The sequence below is a fragment of the Schistocerca piceifrons genome, chromosome 1 (assembly GCF_021461385.2).
Source record: "Schistocerca piceifrons isolate TAMUIC-IGC-003096 chromosome 1, iqSchPice1.1, whole genome shotgun sequence".
NCBI lineage: Eukaryota > Metazoa > Arthropoda > Insecta > Orthoptera > Acrididae > Schistocerca > Schistocerca piceifrons.
Genome location: NC_060138.1, coordinates 526,690,862 through 526,708,695, shown reverse-complemented (window position 1 = coordinate 526,708,695; position 17,834 = coordinate 526,690,862). Strand labels below are relative to the sequence as shown.

Below are 17,834 nucleotides of genomic sequence, written 5' to 3'. Positions count from 1 at the left end.
TTTTTCCATCATAAGAAAATGGTCATGAGAAAAGAGTGTCAATCAGAAACTGCTGTCTTTTTACTGAGGTGAATGATGCTGTGGAACTCCTCTGTTCATAAATCAGTATTTCATTTTAGGAAACGGCTCAGGGTCAAAAATATTCAGCTTGTTTCATTTCTCTATACTCGTATTTGTGACTTAATGGGTATGGAACTTTGGAAATTAGTTACGTGAGATCAGTTTCCATTTGCTCATTACTCTGTCAAATGATTTTAAACAGTTTAACTTACAAATGATCATTTAATCTGTAAGTAAACGTTCTGGGTGAAACTTGACATATATATAATGGGGTCAAAGTAATGCAATATGTATTTTTTCGTTTTTGTCTAATTTCACTTTTGAGAAGTAAAACACAACCCAAAAGATAATTTGGTATATTATATTTAGAAGGAACATCTGTGAAACTTTGACATATAAAAACGTTTCATGTAACAACTGAAATGTATTTAATGTTCTAGAAAACTGTGTAATCAAATTTTGTAGTAATTTCAAATTTTAGAAAATACCATTGCATCATCAATAAATTTTGAGAAAAGAAAATTTTTGTTACAGCTTAAATTAAAGAAGCTTTCACGCCATGTAAATCCATGTCTAATAAAGCTAATTTCTGAAATACCATTTTTGACAAATAAGCTGGACACAGTGTGCTGTTGGAGTATTTTCAACACACTGAATTAAAAGATTGAAATATTCATTATCATTCTAATTATTTATTTTACTTATTTTTCTTTTATTTTTAAGTTGTTACTTTGCACTAACCTTTTTATTTTGTGTTTTAGTTTACTGTTTCACCAATGTGTTGAAAATAATGAGTAACTCATTGTCATGATACAAAATCAATGCATAATCATAATCGGTAAAGAAATGCTTAAGACATGACGTTTTTAACATTATGCATATAGAATGAACGAAATGTCTTCACATGATACTCATGACAAATAGCACAATATTAAATAGAATTTAGTAGGATTCTCAAACTGCAGCATGTGAGCCTCTAAATATACTTATTTTTACAATTCAGTATACTGCAGAACATGAGTGAAGAGAACTGACAATTTACTAGTTATTGCAGCTTGGTTATATTATTTATCAAGTGGGGATTGTCATCATAATCATCCAGCAGAACAAGACCAGAAATTCTTCTCACAAAGACCTACCAACCTCGAAGAACTTATACAGCCAACGAATGTACCTGTCCCAGTGAGTCCTTTGGAGTCACCATGTGACCAAATTCCTTGTCCTCTGATATGATACTCAAAATGGTTCTTTAACCCTGACCACCACAATCATCTAACAATGATATAGATTTTTCTACCAGAGTGTGAAAGAAAAATTCTTTCAAATATCTTTTGACCTGATCAGACGTTGGTTTACAGGACTTCTAATCTATGACAAAAACATTTGGCACTTCAAAGACTCTCCATTAATAATTTTTTAAACTACAAAGAGGGGGGGGGGGATGCTCAGTATGGAAAAACCATTTTGAGATTTTGAGCATCATACCTGGGGTCAAGGAACTTATTCATATTTTTTATATATCATGTGGTGATTGACCCCAAAAGGCTCAATAGCACAGGTACAGCCAAAGGGTCATATATGTCCTTCGAGGTTGGAAGAACTTTGTGAAATGATTTTCTGCTCTAGTTCTGATGAATGATTGAGATATCAATATCCACTTGATAAACAATGTAATCAAGCTGCTGTCACTAGTACATAATCATTTCTCTTCACCAAGGTTTTGCAGTTCACTGAAATATGCCTTGTAGAAATCAGAATATTCAGAGGATTACCCACTGGAATTTAAGATTCCTGTTGAATTCTGTTTTACACTGTATTTTCTGTCATGTGTATTATGTGAAGAAATTTCGTTTAGTTTATGTGCATGGTGAAAAAAACATCATGTTTTAAGTATTTCTTTATATATTGCATTGTTATATTGATTTTGTATCATAATAATAAGTGACTCATTATTTTAACTAACAAAAGAAGCATATATGAAATGGTAAACTGAAGAAAATAAAAACGTTAATATATAATATAAAAATAACAATTTAAAACAAAAAACAAAAATAAGTAAAATAAATAATTGGAATAATGATGAACATTTAGGTGTTTCAGTCAGGTGTGTAGAAAATACTCTGACAGTGCATTGTGTGCAGATTATTTTCCGAAAATCATATTTCAAAAATGAGCTTTAATACACATGGATGAATGTGGTGTGAAAACTCCTTTAATTTATCTTATAACAAATTTATTTTTCAAAATTAATTAATGATGTTGTATTCTGCAAAATTTCAAATTATTGCAAAAGTTGATTATACTGTTATCAAAAATGTTAATTACATTTCAATTTTCATATGAAACATGTTTTTTATATATTATGATTTTGAAGATATTTTCTCTAAATATAATACTCCAAATTATATTTCATGGTATGTTTTAGTCCTTAAAAGTGAAACTGGGTAAAAACGAAATAAAGCGTATTGCATTATTTTGACTCCTCTACATTCCCATCAAGTTTCATGAAGATCGTTTATTTATGTTCCCTTGTTAGTCCCGCTCCGATCAACTGGTAAAACTGGGTGAACTCCGGTCAAATAGCGTGTTTGCTTCAGCACCCGCTTGTCAACCTTTGAGATCCTGCAATACTGTAGCGAAGTAGTAGCAATAAATCCATTGTTGAACTTGAGTGAGCTGTGTATGCGGCTGTTGCATGAACCAAGTGCATTGCTGTTACATAATTAATGTTAGCGATAGACACGTCTGTTCGGTAGAAGTAATTTCTTTATGATGCTACTCGTACGAAATAATACTGTAGAAATAGCGTTCTGACATAGGCGCGCATTTACAGTCGCTAGCTGGGGTAAAGATAGGAATAGAGGAGGAGGAGAAACCACATACCTCTCCTGGTTAATTCTCAAACCATATTTTAGTATTTCATGAATTATTGTGAAATAAATATCCGAAATAGGTCCGCCAAGCACCACAAAAATTACGCCCTCCCTCCCTCTGCGTCTGCACACCTATTAGCCACCACTCCTATATAGCTCATAATTTTCCTGCTGTTATTGAATACAACTGACAACTTCACAATTATTTGAAATCGATATACTATAATGCTGTCATTTGGTCCAAAAACAAAAGTAGGAAGCCAAATTCCCTGCAGCCAGTGATTTCTGATTTCTGTAAGTACCATGTCGTGTGTTATCTTTGAGCACGCCGGTGCTTGGAGCTGCCAGCTGCGTGGCTTGAATCTGTGTTGACTAACTTGCCGCATGGTGTTTTCGTGTCAGTTGTAATTTTTGACGGATCTGCCTAGGTTATTTATTTCACAGTAATTTATTAAATACGAATAATGGTGTTAGATTTAGATCTCTTCAGGCCTGAAAAAGGCGGTGATATCGAGAAAATTAGAAAAAATCAAGCGAACAGATTTAAAGACGTCGGGCTTGTTGATGAAGTTGTAAAGAAAGATACAGAATGGAGACAGTGTAAGTGCGATATGTTTAAGACTGTAGAACATTAAGAAATATGTTGCTAGTGCAGTCACCGTAACTGTCGTTGAAATCAATGTGGTTGCGGTCACTGTATGACCATGTGTTAAATAGCCAAAACGGCCGTGTATCAATAATGTTCCCTAACATGCGGGTCTCGCTTCTTGGCGAGAAACATTGCCCCAATACATACTCGTGTTTAGTTGGTGGTAAAGAGCAGTCATTTTGTATAGCATTGAAACTGCAAAGTACTCCCTATTTCCGTGTCCTTAGAGTGCCTAATTTTGTTAACAAACATGTTCCCCATTTTTTTCAGTGCGTCATCAGTTGGATAACCTGAATAAACTGAAAAATCTGTGCAACAAAGTAATTGGCGAGAAAATGAAGGTAAATAATACAGAGAAAATTTGTTAAATGTAGCTACAAGTATACTGTAACCATGTGGGCCGTATTCATTCGTCACCACTGTTTTTGATCTAGACCACTGGAAATAATGGAGCGTTTTGTTTACTGTGTGAGTTGTCAGAAACATAATTATTTCAGCTGGAAAGAGAGAAGAAGTTTTGCAACATGCATTAGTCTATCTATGCAGAAAGATAAAAAAAACAAGTTAGGCTGATGAAGATAGAAACCTTTATTTAGAGAGAGAGAGGGGGATGAATTTCAGCGATATTTATCACGACAGCCTCTACAGTCATTTTTCTTCTGTAAGCTGTGCCAGGTAAACTAGTGTTAGACATGCTGTTTCAATTACACCAGAATATTCTATTGTGAGTGCATAGTGTTAATATAGCTTGAGTGGAGTGCCTACAGTAAAAGTATGGAAATTTATTCATCCAAGGAGCGTTTCAGTATCTGGATTTTAAAGGTTAATAAAAGGAAAAACAATATTGAACAAGTTATCCCAACATTTGCCTGAAATAAGTTAGGAAAACCTGCATCAGGAGGCCTCTATGGAATATGAGAATTTATCGTGTAACTGGAACTAATGCCTTAACAGTTCCACTCACTTGTTCAATTTATAATAAGTGTACAGTGCTCCTGTATTTTTTCTTTAATTGAATTTTTCCTGCTTGGTGGTTTTATAGATGGTTTGGACATTTTGCAAAGTCATTAACAGGTGATTTGAATGTTTTACATAGCACCTTTCACTACAAGTGGAGACTAGGTGGGACGCTGGACACCCCCTCCCAACAAATAAGAAAAATAAAATAAAATCTATTGCAGCCATGGTTGTGGTGACAGGCTGTTCTTTAAGTTGAAAGATGACAATCTTGTTGAGAGTTGGCCAAGCCATCAAATATGGATGCCGGATAATGGTTGTGGCAATAGATTAACTCATAGTGTAGCCTAATTTTTATATTTGTATCATATTTAAATGTATTTTTCATCACAAAAACCAAAACTACAAGGTAAAATGTAACAGTGGAAGCTCTACGCTGGAGTAACAATAATATGGAAAGAATAGATTGCTACTCACCACATAGAGGAGGCATTAAGTTTTAGACAGGTACAGTGTAAAGAAAAATCAGAAATATTTAAGCTTTTGGACGAAGTCCTTTCTTAGAAGTAGAACTGTCAGACAACCCACAAACACATTACTACCATCTCCAAGTTCTCAGGCCTGACTGCCAATTGTTTGGAGTGTGGCCGTAGTGCATGGAGACAGTAGTCATGTGTGAGTGAATTGTTGTCATGTGAATATGTGATAGTTCTACTTCTGAGGAAAGACTTTGTCCAAAAGCTCTAGTACTCTTTCAATGTGTCTGTGTGTGTGTGATTCACCGCCTCCTGTATGTGGTATGTAGCAGTCTATCCCTTCCATATTGTTAAAACTTCAAGGTCAATTCAGGAAACATATGTTGATGCACATTATGTGTGTATAGTGCACATGAACTGCAAAAAAAAAATGCAAGAGGGTCCACTACATAACTGGGGTGAGTGCAAGATAAAATGTACACTGTGAGATCAAAAGTATCTGGACACCTACAAAAACCTACATTTTTCATATTAGGTTCATTGTGCTCCCACCTACCACCAGGTACTCACTATCAGCGACCTCACTAGACATTAGACATCTTGAGAGAGCAGAACGGGGCGCTCCGTGGAACTCATGGACTTCAAACATGGTCAAGTGATTGGGTGTCATATTTATGTACGCGAGATTTCCACACTCCTAACATCCCTAGGTTCACTGTTTCTGATGTGATAGTGAAGTGGAAATGTGAAGGGACACATACAGCACAAAAGCGTATAGGCTGGCCTCCTCTGTAGACTGACAGAGACCACCGATAGCTGGAGAGGGTCATAATGTATAATAGGCAGACATCTATCCAGACTGTCGCACAAGAATTCCAAACTGAATCAGGGTCCACTGCAAGTACTATGACAGTTAGGCGGGAGATGAGAAAACTTGGATATCATGGTCAAGCTGCTGCTCATAAGCCACACATCACTCCCGAAAATGCCAAACAATCCTTGCTTGGTGTAAGGAGCATAATCATTGGACGATTGAATTGTGAAAAAGCGTTGTGTGGAACGACGAATCACGGTACACAATGTGGTGATCTGATGGCAGGGTGTGTGTATGGCAGATGTCTGGTGAATGTCATCTGCCAGCATGTGTAGCACCAACAGTAAAATTCGGGGGCCGTGGTGTTATGGTGTGGTCTTGTTTTTCGTGGAGGTGGCTTGCACCCCCTTTTTTGCATGGCACTGTTACAGCACAGGCCTGCATTGATGTTGTAAGCACCTGCTTGCTTCCCACTGTTGAAGAGCAATTCGGGGATGGCAATTGCATCTTTCAGAATGATCGAGCACCTGTTCACAATGCACGGCCTGTGGCAAAGTGGTTACATGACAATAACCCTGTAATGGACTGGACTGCACAGTGTCCTGACCTGAATCCTATAGAACACCTTTGAGGTGTTTTGGAATGCTGACTTCATGGCAGGCCTCACTGACTGACATCGATACCTCTCCTCAGTACAGCACTCCGTGAAGAATGGACTGCCATCCCCATGAAACCTTCCAGCACCTGGTTGAATGTGTACATGCGAGTGTGGAAACTGTCATCAAGGCTAAGAGTGGGCCAACACCATATTGAATTCCAGCATTACCTATGGAGGGCGCCACGGAGTTGTAAGTCGTTTTCAGCCAGGTGTCTGGATACTTTTGATCACATGGTGTATATTGTGGTATTTATCACAGAATTACAAAACACTGAGCTTTAAAAGATATGAACTTCTAAAACAGAAATAGTATTTCAGAACATCAGCTTCTCATTTTTAAACTTCAGTAGCTTGTTATACTTTCTGACATTACTGTCGTGTTGTTCATCGTCCTCAGTGGATTTCACATGCAACGATTCAGCCGACTCTGTCCTGGATGAGATTTTCACTCTGCATTGGGGTGAGAGCTGATATGAAACTTCTTGCAGATTAAAAGTGTGTGTCATTCTGCAACATTCGCAGAAGAGCTTGTGTGAAGTTTGGGAGGTAGGAGATGAGGTACTGGCAAAATTGAAGCTGTGAGGACAGGTCATGAGTCGAGCATGAGTAGATCAGTGGTAGAGTATTTGCCCGCGAAAGGCAAAGGTCCCCTTCGAGTCTCGGTCCGGCACACAGTTTTAATCTGCCAGGAAGACTCTGTCCTGATTGCTCCAGGAATTAGAAGGTTTTTGCAAACACTTCCACATTCCTAACCACTTATGAAATCTTATTTCATTTTCCATCACAGCTTTCTTTAATTTCAGAAGGATCTAGACAGAAACTACTTTAATCAGGATTGTTAATACATTTTGGGCATCTTTTACACCACGTCACTCCATTGTGTCTTTCACCAAATGGTAAAAGCTGTATATTATGAATGGATCATTTGACATACATATTCTAGTTTACTATAAGGACTCTGGACTCACTGTCAAAACATGCCATTCTTGTGATCTGTTACTGCTAAAAGGAATATGAGTATTGTGCTCAGTCACATACGTTTTTATAGTGTCTTTCATTTCTTTTGCTACCTCAACCCATAGCTAACCATACATTTTAGCGAGCATGATCGCTCCACTTCCTAATCTTCTGGGATAACTGGCTTCCTTCAAGTGGGACAAATGAAGACTGTGGTACCACGTCTCAGCTTTGCCCCGTGACAGCATCCGGATGTTGGAAACTGCTGCAACCAGGACTTCACTCATTACACATGAGAAAAGACACAAGTAAAATGACAAATATTTAATAGTAGAAATACAGTGAAACTAATGGGCTGGCAACCCACATGAATTAGGGGGTTATGGGTAGGACAAACTAAATGTATGACAATCCTAATAATATAGACATGAAAACAAATACTGATGCTAAAATCAAGCAAACTACATCATCAGCAGTCAAGAAAACTGCAAAGAACCTGAAAACACTAACAGTAGTATCAGAAATTCCACGTGACCTATGTCCATGGTACCATGACCTCACACTCAAACCCAAAACTCTGTGGCGCAAATTTCACTTGACCTATATTGCTTAAGTGAAATGCACGAACCCGCACGTAACACCACCACATGGTGCGAGAATTTCACTTGACCTACACACTGTAGCTCAGCCATCAAAACCATACACACATCTACAAATCTGGTAGGCCTATCTAGCATTTCACTTGACTATTATAACTAAAGCAAAGTCAGCAGTATGACAAAATCAAAACAGGCTCACATAGCTAAAATCGAAAATATAACTTTACTAGGTGCCCCCCTCCCCAACTGCCCAAAAATCAACAAAACCCACACCCCAAAGACTATTCACCTAACAACATTAAGGACAAAAATAATCAGGAACACACTTCCTCCTGCCACACTCATCTAAAATGAGAGTGGAGATGAAAAGCATCTCTTCCCCCTCTCTGTTACTGTTTTCATAACCCTCAATACCTATCTATGTTATTGTACAAGCCCCAGTACGATAGTCCTGAATTTCGACACTGTGTCTCGCTATCAAATGCTGATACCCACTATTCCCTGAGCCTTTATATGAAAAAAATTAACCTGACACAAGAGTTGTATAATCCTCAGTTAAACTCAATTTTTTGTCCATCTCTCCACCACACAGAAAACGTCCAAAAACCCAGCACCTGAAACAAAAGTGTCCTACAGCCATTTGCCCACAAGATGATTCCCCTTCCCAAACTTTTGTTTCCCAAATGCAGAGTCTTTGGTTTCAACAACCTCCCCACCTCTGCACATTCCCGTACAGTTCATAAAATTTTGAACACACTTCCTGACAAAACAAAAACCAATCTAACACAGGATGGTCGCTTATGTCTGTCTTGTGAGAACAAAACTCAGTAGATGGATAATAATACAATATCAGTAACGTAATCTTTTGAATGGCCAGCCTAGAATCCTCAAATCAGTAACCCATTCTGGATAGACAGCCATATGTTAACCCATCAATAATGCCACATACACTTGTATGTGGTCCAAGATGCAGCCACGTGGTTCAATCTCATTTCATGTAGTTGGCAGTGAGACCAAATAACTGCTGAAAATTAATGGCTGTCAACATATTGTTCACTATAGCCATATGCGAGGAACTACTGGTGAACATAGTTATCATATCTGTAACTAACAAGAAACAGAACGTAAGTATCTGACCATACACATCATACAGCCCTAATAATCCCAAACACGAAAACAAATCCATTTGTCACAACTGCCAATATCAAAATAACACACTGCCACAAACTCTTTCAGTATTATGCTCACACACAGCACTCACCATGTCAATCAAATGAATTGCTAACATACCTCACAAACAACTTAGAAACATAAACTTTACACATTACAGAGCGTCACTACATAGCCCAACTTGGCAAGGTCCAGTTCAAATTGCCTGCACCACCGTGACGTCATACAACGTACATTTACGTCACAGGTCACGGAAGGCAGGTGATACCACAAACTTTGGTTGACCGTCCTCTTGTCCTTTGAGGTGAGAATAAAACAAGTCCTCTTTAGTCCATATTTCCTGGCAACATTCTGATACATTGGGAGATTCATTCACTTTTGCTGTCGCTCCTAGCAGTTGGTCCTGTGAGTAGGATTTACTTTACTTGATTTCACTTGTGGCATTTTTTGCAACTTGACACTTTTTGCTTGAAATACATCAAATTTATCTTGTATGATCATTCGGAATATGCTGTCTGAAAATTACCCCAAGCTGCATAAAACTCCCCAGTTTTTTTTCCCCAAAATTCCCTTTTCTACCACACAAATGTCCAGTAGTTTTATTCCTTGCTTGAAGAATGTTTGATGTAAGATGGTAACAGCAGAAAATTTCATTATTGTTGATGCACTAGTACAGTTTAAAACTAATTCTTTTGTTATATTTCTTTAAACTAGTGCTTTTGTAAACATGTTATTATTATTATGTAGTATTCTACCTAGTGGCAGGTCCATGTCTTCGTACGGAGAATTTCTGATTCCAGTGTTCCCTGTCTTCAGCTTCTTCCTTCAGTCTGTTGTATCTCCTTCCATCTTTCATGTCGTCCAGATGTTGAATTCTTCTTCTTCCTCATCCTGCGTTTCCTCTGAGTTTCCCTTCGATGACATCATGTATGAGTCCCTCGTGTCTAAGTACATGTCCAATCCAGTTGGCCTTTCTCTGAAGAATTGTACGTAGAATACTTCTCTTCTCTCCTACTCTTAGCAGTACATCATCATTTTTTATGCAATCTGTCCACTTGATCTTTTCCATTCTCCTCCAGCACCACATTTCAAAGCTTTCTAAGTATTTTTTCTACTTCTTTCTCATGGTCCATGTCTCTACTCCATACAGTGCAATACTTCAACTGTAGCACTTTACCAGTTTTTTCCTCAATGCCAAAGTCAACTTTCTGGTCAGCAGAGTCCTCCTCTTGTTGAAAGCAGCTTTGGCCGTGGCGATTCTTGCTCAGATTTCGTTGGTGCAGTGGGCATGTTAGGAAAATAATTTAATCAGGATACATGCAACTGCATGAGGAGGATTGCTCTTGCAGGCAATAAAGGTTATTTGACAAAAATTCAGATTCCTGTGGAAGTGGTGAGGCTGTGTGTTAGTTACTACAAATTTACGTGTTTGAAAATTACTCTCAAGTATTCCATTCATTAGTTTAACAGCTGATTTATTGTGCAGCGTGATATGGGATTGAACTGTATTGCCAATATTGTTCACTTTTGTGACTGCAAGGACTGGGAGTTTGGTCAATCAAGTATACACACAGAATATCAATGTAGGCTACAATCAGGACATCATATCAACCACTTAACGAGGTCTGTGGTGACCAACATTGTCTGCAGTAAAAAGCAAATAATCATTAATGACAAATGCTTGTGTTATACCAAACTGTAAATGACACATCATACCTATCTTGTACTGTTGTCAGAAAGTCATTGCAAGTGACAGTAAGCAAGCATTCCCACCATGGAGGATTTTGGTCCACGTGATCAATGGATCAGTGATGCAGCTATATTGTGCATTAAATTTGTACAATTGCTTCCTATTCTACCCTCTCTACAGACAAAACTTTATTGATTGACAAGGTTGAATTAGGATTTCTTGTCAGTGTGTAGTTATAAATGAGAATGATCATTTGAAGTAAATGAAAGTGGACAGCCTTGCACAGTGGGTCTACAATCTCATTATTTGAAAATCAATCGAGCACTGGAACACATGTTGTAGCACCCACCAGACTTTAATGGTCGGTTTCTACGCTATCAGTGACTCGACATGTCACAAATACAAGCATTTCAGTCTAACGAAGCATTTCACCACTGCTGTTTGTTCTGAAATAAACCTGTTATAGTGAAAATAAACCATTTGTACAGTTCTCCCCTTCAGAATTGTACTCCTGTCATTCATGAAAATAAACCATTTGTGCAGCTCTCCTCTTCAGAAGTGTACTCCTGTCATCTATGTACTCAATCATTTAGTTATTTCACAGAGTGAATGTATTGCAAAATGAAAATAAACAAAAGCAGCATAACTATGATATATTCATGATTCCGAATATTGTAACAATTGTTAACTATTGTTCTACCACAAAGTTATGAGAAAACTAAACAATATACAAAGATTCTTGTATTGTAGTTTTCCAGCTAAAGGTCACATAAACGATAGTATTAGCAGCTTCAGTTTCTTAGAAAGGCATTATTAGATGATTTTGATGTATGACTTAACATTGCACAACTCATTCTGAATAATTATAGAAAAGTATTTTCATTGTAATGCCATGTTTAAGAGGTAATACTCTTATATGATATTAATATAGAGCCTCCAGGAAGGGCAGTTAGTGTTTCGCTGACGGCAGGTTACGTGAACCCAATTGAAACTGAAAATGTGTGAAATTAGCATCATTAGTTCAATCACTCCAAATGTGGAACCATTTGGAAGAATGTCCACATTTAGAATGCCCCACAGTGAGTAACCACAACTAAAATTTGTAGGAACCTTGCAGTAGAGAGAGCAGTGGGCAGTCTAGCCATTTAGGTTCAGTCTAACCACTTAGTTTCATAAAGTCAAGAAGTAGGCTATGATCTTTACAATTTTTGATAATCAGTAGCCATTAAAATTGAAGTGTTGAAGGCAAGGAATGGTAAACATGAAAATCATAACAATATCTGGGCACCTATAGAAAACAACAGCATTCATTTTTGCTTTTAATTATGAGAGTAGTTCAAGACAAGTTTCATGTGCCTGAAATCATATCTCCAGTTCCTTAATGGTTGCTGCATTATGCTGGGCAAAAGGAAGTCCGACATAATATTAGGACATGGCTTCTGTCACCTCAGCGCACACTATCTTCTCCCAGATATTTTTTGCAAGTCTTTTGTTGTTGGAAATTAAGATTGCAGAGTAGCAGCTGATTTTAAATTATCACTAACATAATGTTATATAGTCACAGGAAAAGTAAAGACTAGTTTCTAGCAGTATCATCAACATCGTCATCATCATCATCAGTTTTCTGCTATATTAGCAGGTCCTTTGCCTCTCCATTTTCTGCGATCCATTGCTTCCTTCTTAAGGCTGCTGTATATTTTACCGTCCATCACGTCATCCAGTATCTGAAATCTCTTCCTTCCCCATTTCCTTTTCCCTTCTACATAACCTTCTAAAACTGTTTTTATCAGTCCGTCATTCTTTCTAAATATATGCCCAACTCAATTTCTTTTTCTTCTTTTTATTACATCTAGTAACTGTCTTTTTCTCTCCCACTCTTCTCAGTACCTCTTCATTTTTTACTCTGTCCCTTCAACTTATTGTTTCCATCCTCTGTCATGTCCATGTCTCAAAAGTGTCCAGCCTTTCTCTGTCTTTCTTTCTCAAAGTCCATGTTTCAGCACCATACAGAACAACACTCCATGCAAGACATTTTATGAGTCTCTTACTCTCTGTCCAGAGTGCTGCAGAAAATTCTCCTTTTCGTAGAAAATTCCTCTTTTGCCATTGTTATCCTTGTTTTAATTTCTGTGGTGCACTTCCAGTTGGTGTCTATCCTGCTTTCAAGATACTTAAATTTGGCACCTGTTCTAATATTTCTCCATTCTGCATAATTTTTATTTCTTTATTTCCTCCTAGTGCCAATACTTTTGTTTTCTTTGTGTTAATATTCATTCCATAATTTTTTCCATGAGTTTCAATGGTGTCCACCAAATCCTGTAATTCTTTTTCCCCTGTGCTAGAAGGACCATGTCATCAGCAAACCTCAAACACTCTACTCTTCTTCCTCCAATTTCTACTCCTTTGTCATCTAATGAGCATTGGTCAATCATATTTTCCAAGTAGAGGTTGAAAAAGGTTGGTAATAGACAGCATCCTTGTCTTAAACCTTTTCCTAGTCTGATCCAGTTTGTACTTTTTCCTCTCACTTTAACTGAGGCTTTTTTATGAAGATACAATGAGTTTACAAGTCTTCTGGTTTTCTAGTCCACTCTCTTTTCCCTCATTATAGTTGCCTGCTTGTCCCAAACCACACTGTCGAATACCTTTTCTAGATCGGTGAAGCACAAATATAGGTCTCTCCCTTTTTCAATAAACCTTTCTCCCAAGATTTGTAAGAGCCCTATTGCATCTCTGGTGCCCGTATTCCATCTAAAGCCAAACTGCTCCTCACCAAGATTCTCCTCCATTACTTTTTCAAGTCTCTTATTAATTATTCTTAACATCACTTTGGCTGCATGTGAAATGAGGCTGATTGTCCTGTGCTGTCCTGTGCTTCCTTGTTTTTTCGGTAATGGAATCATTACTGTTGTCAGAAAGTCCTCAGGCCATTCACCACTGTCATATATTTTATTACATAACCTCAATATTTCTCTTATTCCGTCTTGGTTCCAGCATTTTAATATTTCTCCCGTATCCGTACCTATCACTTTGCCATTTTTCATTGCAGCTACAGCAGACTTTACTTCTTCTATTATGATGGTTGGGTCCTTTCTTGTCATCACTTACACTGTTGAGTGATTCAAGTTCCTGAGTTTCTGGTTTGTGACGTGTGTCATATAGCTCTTTTAGATATTCTTCCCATCTCTGGAGGACATTGTCACACTCTTTGTACACTACTTCTTCGTCTTTACTCAAAATTTCCATAGTAGCATTTCCTGCTCAGTTTTGATCCCATGTCATAGTCTTTACTATGATTGTATAGTAAGTCGTATCTTCCCTTCCTGTCCAGTTCTTCAATTGCATCATGTTCCTCTTTTAGCCATTTTTTCCTAGCCTGCTCTGTTTCTCTTCGCAGTTCATTATTTAACCTTAGGTACACATATTTCTTGCATCTTCAGTGTTCTTGTTTTAAAATTTTCTTCTCTCCTCCATCTTGTAAATCATTTCTTGTGTGACCCATGTCTTTTGCCCTTTGCCCTTTTACATATCCAATATTTTGCTGTACTGCTTTAATGATTCCTTCTTTCAGCATATTCCAGTACTCGTTGGCATTATCAGGTGGTTCTTTGTCTCGCAATGTGTTTAGAAACTCACGTGACAGCTTTTCTGTAATTTGTTCTTTGTAGGATCTTATCTCTTCTACATCCCACTTCTTCGCCATGGTCACCTTCTTCAGTTTTTTCATTCTTATTTCTATTTCTGCCGTAAGTTGTGGTCGCTATTAATATCTGCACCTGGTAATGTGTGAACCTTCTTGATTCCATTCCTGTATTTTTCTTCTACCAGCATAAATTGGATTTGGTTTTTATATTTATCCCATGGTGATTTCCAAGTGTAGAGGCTCTTCTTCTGGTTCTTGAACAATGTGTTTGCCACTATCAGCTGCCATTCCCTGCAGAAGTCATTTAGCCATTCATCTCTATCATTTCTCTTTCCAAGACCATGACTGCCTACTGTTTCCCTCTTTCCCTTTTCCCACAATGGTGTTCCAGTCTCCCATTACTATTTGCACCATTTATTTTTTATTTTTGTCCGTTATTCTCACTATTACATTGTACGTTACCTCTACAATTTGGTCATCATGTTCTGAGGTTGGCATATACACCTGGACTATCAGTAAATCTTTTTGTGCTCCTTTCAGCCTTACACCAAAAACCAGGTCATTTGCAAAGTCCACATATTCCACACATTTAGCCAATTCCTTTGTCATAATCATTCCTACTCTGATCATACCTTTTACTTCTCTTCCTGAGTAGTACAATACATTTTCATCTGACTGCAACCCTCCACATCCATTCCATCTTACCTCAGCAACTCCTATGAGGTCCATACGACTCTTTTCCATCTCTCTTTTAAGGTTTTCTAGTTTTCCTGCTTGTAGCAGTGTTCTAACATTCCAGGTACCAATTCTCGTTTTGATTTTTTGCCTCCTTTCAAGTTGTCTGGAACATCAGAATTATTTCTTAAGTTTTCTGGCATAGTGGTATATACACTGTTGAAGAGTGCATCATTGCAGCTTTGGGTGGGGAAAAAGTATTGGCAGATTGCAGTGATGAAATGGTACTGAAATGTGAACATAATTTGATTGTGCAGTTTGAAAGGCAATGAACTGGATTCAAGCCCCAGCTGGCATGCTTTGTTAACCTATCATTCATACGTGCAGCTAGCATTAGATCGTTATTTGTGTGAAAATGTTCCTAAGAGATTAGAAGTTCATACAGATATGCACAATGAATATTTCCCACTGTAGCAGTGCGTGTGTGCTTTGTTGAAAACTGCTGAGAGATTAAATGTTTGTGCCAAACTGGAACTTAAAAATAGAAATTTGTCTGTCAATGGCAGTGCTCTATGGACTGAATTATCCAGGCACATTTTACAGTCCATTCTCACAATTTGGCAAGTAAGACAGAGATTCCGGCAGAATTGAAGCTGTAAGGATGGGCCATGAGTTGTCTGCATAGCTCAGTCAATGAAGGTGTATCCCAATAAACCAAGGTTTCGAGATCGAGTCCCAGTTCAGCATAAAATTTTAACTATGCACGTGTGTTTCTGCATTGATGTAGTTGCTAAAAATCTAACAAATATAGGAAAGAATGAAAAATTAAATATCTATGTCATTTTATTCATCGTCTTATGATTCCTGTTTTCGTTTCCTTTTCTTTTGTCTTGTTGACTGTCCACAGTATTTTGCATTTTATCCTTTCTCGTGTGACCTCTGTACTCGCCTCATTTTTCCCATATTGACACCTCTTTTTGATTTTGTCCTTGTTTCAGCAGCAATTACTTTTTCTTTTCTTTAAATTTACTGCCAGCACAGTTTAATTCCCCTTTTGTTCATTTTTAACGTATTGCAGTTTGCGTTTTGTGATGTGCTTTATTTAGTTGATTTGTAAGTTTTCATTGAGTGCTATCTTTGACAAAAGAATTACAATATTGTGGTGATACACTAAGCTGCTTAAAATGTGATACAGGAACTTTCATTTCAGAAAGGTGGAGTAGTAAAAGGAGGAGATGCTAAAAATGCAAGTATAGAAAAAAAAGTAAAATTACAGCAAATGTGCAACTCAGGGCTTGGCTCCCTAAATGACATTCTGTCAGAATGGAGCTACATCTACAGTTTTATACCAACGCAGGATGATGTATACGTTTTTAAAACCTTTACTTCTCCTCCTCCAGATTCCTTTCCTCATCTTCAACGATGGTATCATCATATAGCAAGCTTTGGTGATGCTTGTAAGGCTTTTCCAACTAGAGAGGTGAGCAAATGTTTTTGCTTTGCATTCATGTGTTCTTTGCACGTCTGGTTTTTGAACTGTATTAGGTTAGTAAAATCTTTGTGATTTGCATGTATGAGATGTGCCAGAATATAGGAGAGATGTGTGTTCAAAGCAAAGCTGTTCAGTCTCTCGGAAAAAGTATGCTGTTTTTGTACTAGTTTTAGGGATTTTTCTTCTCATGTATGATGCACATAGCTCTGCTTGTAGAAACGAAAATGACGTGGACGTGATAAGACATCCTGAGTAAAGTAAATTGTTAGGTAGTTCTGCTACAGTGCTGAAATTTATGAAAGCGATTGATTCCTCATTTATTTTATTGCTTTTTCAACCTCTAGTCCACTATCCACCAAATAGAGAAAATGCTGAACAGTGGACAAGCATATTGGAAAAATAGAAAATTGCTTAGATTTTTTATGCAGATTGTGCATTCATGTCCGCATGCCCGTGTGAGGGTGTCCTCCGCCCCCCCCCCCCCTCTCTCTCTCTCTCTCTCTCTCTCTCTCTCTCTCTCTCTCTCTCTCTCTCTCTCTCACACACACACACACACACACACACACACACTCACTCACTCACTCGTGACCCAAAGCTACTGCCTGCCTGGGCACTTTTTAACATAATTCCAAGATGTCTATTTTACTCAGTAGCTTGATTGTGCTAATAGCTAATAATATTTGAAAACACATTTCTAGACCAGATCTATTGTGACAGTAAAATCAGAGCATAAAAAACAAATTTACATATGCAGTTACAGTGATCTATATTGTATTATAAATCACTGCAACTGGTTACTGATGTCAGTTTGGTGTTCATAGTTGAAGTAAGAAATGAGGAGGTCCTCCATAGGATCACCAAGGAAAGTAATATATGAAAACAATGAAAAAGAGAAGGGTCAGGGTAATAGGACATCTGTTAAGATGTCAGGGAATAACTTCCTTGGTACTAGAGGAAGCTGTAGGTGGTTGAAGAAGACAGAGATTGTGATAGATCCAGCAAATAATTGAGGACATAGATTGCAAGTGCTACTTGGAGATGAAAAGATTGGAATTCGTGGTGGGCTGCATGAAACCAGTCAGAAGACTGATTACTAAAAAAAGTCTAACTTATAAAAGTAG

At 37.6% G+C, this 17,834-nt stretch overlaps 1 protein-coding gene across 2 annotated transcripts in view; it reads left to right on the top strand.

Moving 5' to 3' along the window:
* Positions 1–3,285: 3,285 nt before the first annotated feature.
* Positions 3,286–17,834, top strand: part of LOC124784891 (serine--tRNA ligase, cytoplasmic) — a 58,499-nt gene continuing 43,950 nt past the window's right edge. The window contains exons 1-3 of one of the 2 annotated variants that reach the window (XM_047254135.1): positions 3,286–3,533; positions 3,853–3,923; positions 16,432–16,701. In XM_047254135.1, the coding sequence (XP_047110091.1) occupies positions 3,398–3,533; positions 3,853–3,923; positions 16,432–16,701 (477 nt within the window). In that variant the 5' untranslated portion in view covers positions 3,286–3,397. The remainder of the gene's footprint in view (positions 3,534–3,852; positions 3,924–16,431; positions 16,702–17,834) is intronic. The other variant, XM_047254137.1, reaches the window with a different exon arrangement.